Raw genomic sequence first — 9,732 nt, 5'->3', positions numbered from 1 at the left:
GCCAGTCCATGCGAACTTTCAGATTTGATGTCTTCCCCTGGAAGTTTAGAAGTTTCCACACGGCCTCTCCTGTTAGCTCCTGGGAAGATTCTGGTTGTATTTGCCGCCTGGGGCATGAGGACCAGACGAGCTTCCCCAGGTCCTGGGTGTCAGGGTCTAAGGAAAGCCCGCAGCCCCGCTCCTTGGCCCTAGCTAGGAGGGGTTTCCGGTTCGGCCCTCAGCGGTCCCTTTAGAGGCAGTGGCCTGTACTCTGCCTTCGAGGTCAGCCTCCTGCCATATGAAGAGTGGGATTAACTTGACCCCAGGACCAAAGACAAACGGAGGGAAGGCCATGTCAGGGTGAAGCAGGCCACGTCACCACTGATGCTAGCGTCCCAGTGGTTCACGCTACCCTGGTTAGGAAGCATTTTTACCATCACCCTTGGAAGTCCGCAGCTACAGAACTAGGCTCCCTTAAGGTCTGTACCTGTCCGTCCTTTGCCATCAAGTTACTTCTCGTAACACCCCACCATGCCCAGCGGCCGTGCTCAGGGGATGTGGTCACCAGCACAAAATAACTGGTGGTGCGACCCTTAGGAGACAGACCATGTCTGCTGTCTGTGGCAGACGAGCACAGCAGGACCTCGGCCAGCCTCTGCCTTAAAGGAAATCTTTATTAATCATGTATGGTTCACAGATGTTCTTTTAAAGGAAAAAAAACCCAACTTTCTGGAGAAGCACAATCTGAGTGGCTTCCGCTTGCATCATAAATCCTGTTTTCAAAGAAAATCAAAGTGGTACAATTTGTTTACACTATGATACTTTCTAAATAAAATTTTTTTTTAAAAAAATGGTCTGCCCTTTCCTTAAATGTTACAGCAAACAGTTATCAAACAGACAATAAATTATAGTTGATATTTACAGAAAAGCTGTAAAGGTAGCTATAGAGCATACATGTAAGGTTTAATCAGTTTAGTATGAAATTGGTTTCCCAGTACATGATCGTGAAAGAGACGTTTGAAAAATCTCCCAAAGTGAGATCTGAGTCTGACTTTCTACGGGAGAAAACTGTGATTTCGGGTCCTAAACAGCTCGCCTGTCCGAAGCTGTTCCTGGGGGCTGGGTGCCCTCTGTCGGGCGACGCCTGCGACCCAGGACGCCGTACAAGGGCCAAGAACCATTTCACGGACAGATGAGAGCGGACAATCCCGAAGTAAAGGTGCTTTTCAAAGAGCCGACCCCAAGGGCGGAGGTGCAGAGCGGCGCTCGTGTGCGACACGGTTACAGCGATGGCTTTAACACGGCTTCTTGTGCCCGGAGCCTCCACTCAGAGTGATCACTCTAGTCTCTCTTTTTGGTCCTAGTGAAAGAAATCAGCACGGGGGGTGGGGGGGGGGCAGGGGCGGACAGGGCTGTGGAAATAACGTGGTTGGACTGAAAGAAGTATCTTTTCACACCGACAAACACGTAACAGCACGACCGAGACTAAAGGCACTTGTACGTGGCCCGGCTCCCACCTCGGCCCCGAGCCCGCGTGAGCCCCACCTCCCCGGGAATGAGGTCTGAAGACGGGCATCTTCCCCAGTCCCGTGAGCTGACGAACGACCGAACCCGCTGATACTTGAGCCAAGAATCCTTTTGCTTTTTTAAGATGGTTTTCCCTGTTTACTCACTAACACCACAAGGAGCTTGATCTAAAGCGAACACTAATTTTGGTGGGTTTTGAGGGGCAGAGGGGAACCCTTCAAAGTTCTGTTTCTGCCATGACCCAATTTCATCCTTCAGACCTTTAAGCTCAGCTTCCTACAGAACCACCACGACCCACGATATTTTCCTATGTGAGCAAATTCTGAACAAGGTCCTTTAAGACCTTCCTGGGGCAGGAAGGCGCCAGCCAGCACCAGCTGGTTTCAGAGTCTTGCCCGGCGTGATTTTTAAGGCAGATGTCATCCAGGAGTCCAAGGCCGTCTGCGTGTCCCCAGCAACTAGCTTCAAGTTAGTGGCATCCACAAGCCCTCACGACCATATTCCTGTATTTTTTCAGGATGACATTGGAGTTGTCATCAAAGTAAAGAACCGAGATGGCGTTCAGTTTTGTTGGTGCACAGCACGGTTTGGGGACATACTCAGGATTCATAAGGTGAACCTGTTCCGAAAACAGGAGGGAAGGGCGTCATTAGAAACTAAACCTGGTCTGGGCTCACTGCTCCCTGTGCCGTGAAAACAGTGCTCACCAAGGTCTGCACGATGGCGTGGTTGGTTGCGTTCATGTGCGCGTTGAGGGGGAAGGAACATTCTCCATCACAGTAATTGGCAGCGTAGCCCTTGGGCGCAATGATCCAGTCCTTGATTTAAAGCAAAAGGAAGCAACAGAAAAGGGTGGTTCACATAAACTCTTTGCATCATCCTGCTTTCAGTAACCCTGGGAGCAGGCATCTCTCACAGTGGACAGGGAAGGGGACAGACCCAGGAGGTCAAGGGCACATTCAAGGGCAAAGCTAGGGTGTGAACCCAGTCAGTCTGACTCAGGAGCCCTTGCGGTCCTGATCTGCTCCTCGCCTGCCGAGGCCTGGGGGCCCGCAGGAGGCTGGCTCCATGTGCTTGGACCAAAGGAGCCTCTCCAGGCACCTCTGTCATCCCAATGCCACCTGCACAGGGAACTCTTCTACCACTTGGCACCTGGATTTGGCCTCTTCTAAACTCGTGAAGGCTCTCAGGTGTTAGGACAAAATATCTGTGCTCTTCCAGGTCGGGTGAGCCGAAGTCTGGCCCTTGGAGAAGTTAACTATTAGATCAGTATTTCCAGCCCTTTCTCAAAACACAGTGGGCATCTGTTTAAATGCCCTGTGGACCTTGAACGAGCGAGGGAAGCATACTGGGAAATGGGCTCGTGATCTGCAGAGATGCAGCGCTTGGAGCCCAGCCTGGGCTCCCCGGGAAGGTGCCGGGGGAAGGGGTGGGGGTTCTGGCACTCGTGGGCGGGCCTTCCACCACCTCCCTCCCAGAGCCAGGCATCCAGGAGGGCTCCTAATACCTTCACAGAAGGAACCTTCTCGGTCCTAAAGCTCAAGGTCTTTGATGGCGGCTGCTGCCATTAAGAAGAGAAGAGACCGCAGAAGAAGGGCCTTCGTCCCCCTTGCTGTCAGAGAACTCACCTGCCATCCTAGGTCCTGGAAGCTCACATAGAGCTCATGCTTCCGGCAGGCTGTTTTGAGTTCGCTGCTGTTGTAATCTGTGGGAGATCGGAAGAGGCACCCATTAACTCCTTTATCCCTTCATTTACAAGCTTCCCTGGACTGTTTGCCACGGGCCAGGCCCAGTACCGGGCTCAGGGGAGCCCGGCACTGGGCCCCTGCTAGGCACAGCCTGGGTCCCTGACAGCTCTGCAGACTCCCAACTGCCTGGGTGTTTGACACACCCTGTCTTGTCCTCTCTGGGGCCACCCTGGCCCATGACACGGAATGGCTGACTTGAAGGGACTCCTTTTCAGCAACAGATGTTGTGATCCCGAGTCGTGTGTGAGGCCTACGGGGGTAGGTGTGGCCCAAGATGCCCCAAGCACCCCTGGGCCCTGACTTGGAAGACACCGTATTCACATTAAAGACGACTGCACCAGGCAGGACCTGCTCTGTTTCAAACAGGGAGAGTCCTGAGGCTGCAGGGGCTTTTAAGGCAGCTGCCAGGCTGGAAAGGCATCCTGAAGGGAGCACAGGGGAGCAGGCCCTGCTCCCCAGTGCTGCTCCCTGCCCTGTGACCTGCACTAAAGCCGCGACCTGGGACAGCAGTGCCCCGCGAGCACCTGCTGATGGGCACACACCCACTCTGTGTGACCCAGGACCCCCTAGCCTGGCTGAATTAACTGGGGGTTGGTGGGCACATCCTCACGCCAGGAGAATGCCTGCCAGAATCTAGGAGGAGAGGATGCGGAAGCTGTGTGTCCCACACCTCCCTCCCCTGCATCCTTTATCATCACACTGCTTTCCTGCATTCTACCAGTTGTTTCAGTGAACTGTCAGACCAGAGGAGGGGGAGCTGTGGGAACCCCTGAAAGTGTAACCAAGTCAGAACCGCAGGTGGCATCTGAAGGGAGGGCCGTGGCAGCCCTGTTGGGGGCTGGGCCCTTGACCTTGTGGCGTCCATGCTAACCCCAGGCGGTGAGTGTCAGGACTGAAGCAGACTGGGGGGCCCCCTGGTTGGTGTCGGAGCGCAGGCAGGGACAGTTCCTCTTTCTGCTGATGGAGCCAAGCCGCCGTGGCCACCTCCACCAACAGTCCACGTGTCTGTGAACCTGCCGATAGGACCCTCCCTCTGCTCCACAGGGAACTCACTCTGCAGGGACAGCTATTGCTTTCAGAGCTAGACACGGGCACACCTGTCGCTGAGTCAAGATCGGGGCTAAAGCGAGGAAAGGGAGGAACTGGCTCTCCTGTTTTTCTTCCTACAGACACTTCAGGCCGCACTTAAGTCTCCTTATAAGTCCACGTGGAGTGCTGGCAAAGGATGGGCAAGTATTTGCAAAGGTCAGTTGTCCTCTGAACACTGGGTCTGCTGCTCAGTGGCTGTTGGGACCCAGGGCTCTGCAGTGGACTGACAGGGCCACATGTGGTTTGATCTGGTTTTGGGGGATTGACATATTGCAGAAAAGCATCCCCCCCGCCCCATCCTTTGATATCTGTTTAGATGAATGGTTTGCATGGTGCCAGTGAAAACCTATGCAGTTAAATGTAATGGGACCTAAAATTGACAATTTAACACATGCAGCTGTGAAAGGTGAGATTATATTACCAGTCCACGTACCATGACGTTTCACTTAGACCATTCAATGCTTTGTTGAATTAACTGCTTATTTTCATTTCTGAGTTGTTTGATGCATATTCAAAAAGTGAAGCAGTAACTGTCAGCATGTTGGCTCCATGCGCAGATAAAGAACTTCACAAAAGTTAAATGATGCAAATTTGGTCAGTATCATTTGCAAATGCAAAATCCAGTTAATTCTAATAAAAATAAATTTGATGGGACCCTATCTACTTAAGTGGGATAAAGGAAAGCAACATAGCTTTGCCCACGCGGGTTCACCAGTCAAGGGCAGGGCAGAGAAAAGTAGTCCAAGAGCTGGAGACACGCATACACATGCACACACACCCACGCACACACGTGCATACACACACACACCAACCGGAGCAACAGACTCAAGGCTGACAAACCATCCCCAAGGGGCAAGGTCCTCGGGCTGCTGCACAGGCTGCCCATGCCTGGATCACGAGCATCACCGGGGAGTCTGAGGCCCACCCCAGACTCACAAATCAGAATCGCTGGGCCGGGTCCACTGTGGCCCAGCTGGATCTGCAGACACTAAGACTCATGGCACCACCCTTTAGAATGAGGCTCACACGCAGGGGACAGCACCTCCCCCAGCCACACAGAGCCTGTCTCAGGACACGAGGACTCCCTGGGCATCACTTGGGACGCAGATGTGATGACGGCTCATAGTCTTGGTCCCGAGAGGCATTTTCAAGGGATCTGGCTTTTTCAAAGCTGAACACAGAAAGTGACATCTGGCTCTCCAATCATTCCAAACAATTCTCTGGCCTAAGAGTGGAAGGCAGGCAAGTGCCCAGCAACCTGGCTGGGATTCTGGCCCAGCCAGACCAGCTGGGTTTGGGCAAAAAAACTGTTAAGTCACCAGGTAACAAAATCTAACAATCAGAAAAGCCCCCAGGACTAATTTCTTCCACAATCAAAAGGAGGTAGCTCCCTACTCTGCTCCTCGACAGGAGAGAACATCCCCTCACCATAGATTTTCAAGCTGCAAATACGTCACAAGGATGTGAATCGCCTTTTCAGCACCGCTCTCCACCCCCCACTTTTATAACCTCCTTCGGTAAAGAAACCTTCAGATACGCTTGGTTTTTAAAAAAAAAAAAAACCCAATCCTGCCTCTCTTTTCCAAATGAGTATCATAAACATTTGAACACGGGTTTTGAATGGAGATTTAAGTTGGTTTCATCTCAGGGTGTGCGGTCCCCCAGGGGCCATCACTCCAGAAGATCAGAGGCCACTCGGGGGAAGGGGAGAATTTTTTAAAGATCCAAGCAACTGTAAAGACAGACCTGCCCGTTTGCTCCCTAAATGAAGGTCCCTCGGCAAGATCATCCACTGCTCTGTCCTAGAAGAGACGAGCAGAGATCTGGGGAAGGAGGGCCAGGCTGCTGGGCCCAGAGCGTGTTCTTTATTCGCCTGTGCTCTTCAATGCTTTGCCAAGGCCGGGAGCTTCTCAGGGGAGTGGGGCCTGGGTGGAAAGAGAAGGCGTAGCAGGGATCCTGACTTGCAGAGCAGGCCATGCACAGGGAGGGTCCCCATCACGCTGGAGTCAGGCCAGGCAGCCCCCTGGGAGCACCAGGGAGGCACCGCACCTGAGTCCCAGCAGCCTAGCCCAGCCCAGCCCAGCCAGGTCCCAGGGGTCAGGACAGCCCGCCTGGGGCCCTTTCCAGCCCCAGTAGAGGAGAAGGGAGAAACAGAGGGAAGATGTGGGCAGAGGAAGAGGCAGAAAAGAGAGTCAGGGCATCCTAGAGACCAGGTGACAGAGGAGGAGTGAGAGGAGCAGGCAGGTGGCTGCCCCCGGCCAGGGCTTCCGCAGAGGGGCTGACCCCACTCCGCAGGCCGCACCAGCTGCAGGCCCCAAGCTCGGCCAGGAAAACACTAGAGCAGCGGGAGCTGGGAACAGAGCATGCCGTCCGCCTGGCCCAGCTCTTCTCAGCTCAGGCTACAGTGTCTGCCCAGAGGGAACTTGTTTTTGAGAGGGAACAGTTCATAGCTCTCATTTCCCTTCCCTCCTAGGATGACAAGGGCAAGTTCAAAGAGCAGCTGTGAAAATGGCACCTCTGTCCGCACTGGTCCGGCCACTCTTCCCGTATCTCCAGCCTGCTCCGCCTGTGTCTCACCCAAAACTACCTCTGGTTCCCAGTTACCCCACAGAATCATCTCGGCCATCGATCACTGGCTGGAGGCTCCTGCTCCTCATGCCGCTGATGCTGGGGCCCCCAGGGGACCACACTGGGATTGTGATTTCTGGTGCCAGTAATCTCAGAGTGCTGAGGGGGCAGGGGGCAAGAGCTTGGTTTTCAGAGTCTCGATTTTGTTGACAACTGTTCTGTCACTCCAGGATTTCAAGATCTCCTAAGGCGCCATTGAATCTGGGTGGGGCTCTCATCTCTTCTCGGCCTTTGTCTTGATTATAAAAGAATATGGAGCTGAGTATCTTGAAAACTGATGGAGGCTTCCCTTAAAGACTGAGCCCTATGACTCCCTGTGCCTCTCTGTCTCCCTGCAGCTCTATCCCCCGGCCCCCAGCGCCCCATCGGGAGTTGGCAGTAGCTGGTGAATTATTCAGCGGTCTTCTTTTGCCTCTTTGTTACTCAGCATTACTGGCCATTAGCACATTCATAAGGGTGAACCTAGGGATGGGGCAGAAAGTTCCACTTGGCTTCACTCCTTGATCCTGACGGAGCTTGATGGCAAGAGAGCATCAAGTGTTATGAATATGGAGTCGGAAAGGATGCTAACTTTCAAATCACTAATGCCATTGTCTGTCCTCCCCAGATGGAGAGTAAAGTCCTGATTTCACTTAGGGAGCCTTGGACAAGCCTCTACCTCTTGACTGAGACATCTGGAAGCCAAGCTGCCAGCCCTAAAATTTTAATTCAAGATCAAAGTGACAAATTAAAATTCCCAAAGCCTTTGAAGGCCTACAAACAGCTAATTCACAGCCCTGACCCACGTCCATTCTTCCCAAGCATTGGATGTCCATGGCAGGGGTCTGCCCCTCTCATCTTGGACACTCTAACCCACGGAAGCAGATGACGAACTAGAGGGGACACCTGCCAGGAGTTAACAGGCCAAGCAAACACGGACCTGTAAGGATGAGACCCCCTCGTCTGTGGACTGACATTCCCTGAAATCTACAGCAAAAGATGTCAGGGTCTTAATAAGGTACCTACACCATTGTTTTTAAACTGATGAATTCTGGTTACGTTTCTTACTCTGGAAACGTACTGAATGGTCCCGACTGGAGAATTCAAGGAAAAGAAGGTGTGCACTATGAACAAGACGGTCAAGAGTGTTTCCATGAGCCAGAGCCACACCTTCTCCCGGGATCCTTCAAGATTTGGGTGTGTCGGAGAGAGATGGAAGGAGCATTTACTCAAAGAGATGCTCACAGGTAGCAACTGAATCAAAGATCTCATTGCAAAGGACAGAGGGGGCCTTGAGAAGGTGCTGGTTCGCTGACAGTCGGCAGAGCTGAGCGATGGCAACAGAAGCGTCAGGGGTGGAAGGGGCCCAGGTCACGTAATAATCCAATTTTATGTGAATTGTTAAAGGTGGCAGGACATGTTTCAAAACTATCCACCTGTCAAAACAAAGAGCAATTCTAAGTCACAGTGTTGGCAGCCAGCTGGTGGACATGGCAGAAAAGCTGACTCACCAGCTGAACTGAAGTCACGTTAGCTGCCGCTACCCCAGAGATGTCTTGGAAAGACCCTGGAAAATTAGCCGCGTCAATTACCTAGCATCGCCACAGGGAACCATCCCTCAAGGCCCTCTGTTCATAACCCGTGCAATGGGCTGGCCAGGCGGTATCAGAGTTTCCCTGGGGACAAAATCGTGGCCCTCAAAAGAAAGATGCTAGGAAAGAGGATGGGATGTAGCAGGTGGAAAGAGACCACCCAGTGAGTTCTCTGGGAGCAGCGGGCTGGCCGCCGTGGAGGCCGAGATGAACTGCCAGGGTCCCAGGAATCCCCGTGGGCTGCGTAGCACGGCTTGGACCAGGACTAATACAACATGTGTGAAAACGATGAACGATGCTGTCCGTCGGTATGCTAGCTCCCTGGAGAAGTACCACGCAGCCCACATCCATCACGGCCTTGGAGCAGACAGTGGCAGAGAAGCAAGGACAAGCGAAACCCATCCAGGGAGACTTTGGATTAAACCCATTGTTTGGTGCATGTGTTTGGAAAGTCCAGCTTGAAGGCCACGGGCAGACAGAAGAGTGGATTTTAGTGGGCAATGGGGAGGAGGCGGACGGGCTCTTGGCCTTTCCCTCGCTGTGGACTGGTCCTGCCGTCTCCCGCATCTGCAGCTCAGTTCTCAAAATAGCCACATAGTTCCCTGCCACCTGTCACCCTGATGACAGGCAATTTGATGGATTACATGAAATTCTTAACCCAGATGCAGGACAGTCTCTGGTGGGCTTCTCCTGCAGGGTGTTGTTTCCGTGGAGAAACATGAACTCCCCGGGAGTGCTCTGTGGCAGAAGGAGGGCAGCAGAGGCCAAGCAATCTCTTCCTGCAACCTCCCGAAAGATTTCCAAGGGGCAAGTCCTGCCTGGCGTCACACCGGAGGCCACAGCTTTCTGTCTCAGCAGCATCGGGCCCCACGACAGCCCACAGAGAAAGCACAAAGCGGTCGGTCAGGGCCTCTGGGTAGCCGGCCGTCTTTCTGGAAATCCCTGATCCAAGAACAATCTCCTTGGCACGTCTGTTCCCATCAATGGCGCAGATAAGCAAGGAGGAAAGAGCCAAATACATAGAGTAGGACTTCAGCGGGCCTCACACGAGCAATTTCTCGGACCAGCTTGAGAGCGTCTTTGCAGACGGTGAGAGGGAAGGAGGCCCTCCGTAGTAATACTTTCCTGGGGGTCTCGGACTTCAAATAGGTGGTCCAGGGGCATTTGGTACGAACCCTTTGCTTTAGTGC

General features: G+C 53.2%; 1 protein-coding gene across 1 annotated transcript in view; it reads right to left on the bottom strand.

Moving 5' to 3' along the window:
- Positions 1–633: 633 nt before the first annotated feature.
- Positions 634–9,732, bottom strand: part of BMP6 (bone morphogenetic protein 6) — a 132,046-nt gene continuing 122,947 nt past the window's right edge. The window contains exons 5-7 of the mRNA XM_010945739.3: positions 3,135–3,211; positions 2,214–2,324; positions 634–2,125 (exon numbers count right to left, since the gene is read on the bottom strand). Of these exons, the coding sequence (XP_010944041.3) occupies positions 1,976–2,125; positions 2,214–2,324; positions 3,135–3,211 (338 nt within the window). The 3' untranslated portion in view covers positions 634–1,975. The remainder of the gene's footprint in view (positions 2,126–2,213; positions 2,325–3,134; positions 3,212–9,732) is intronic.

The sequence above is a fragment of the Camelus bactrianus genome, chromosome 20 (genome assembly GCF_048773025.1).
Source record: "Camelus bactrianus isolate YW-2024 breed Bactrian camel chromosome 20, ASM4877302v1, whole genome shotgun sequence".
NCBI classification, from domain to species: Eukaryota; Metazoa; Chordata; class Mammalia; order Artiodactyla; family Camelidae; genus Camelus; species Camelus bactrianus.
Note: the sequence above shows the minus strand (reverse complement) of the source record. Positions and strands in the feature narration are given on the sequence as shown.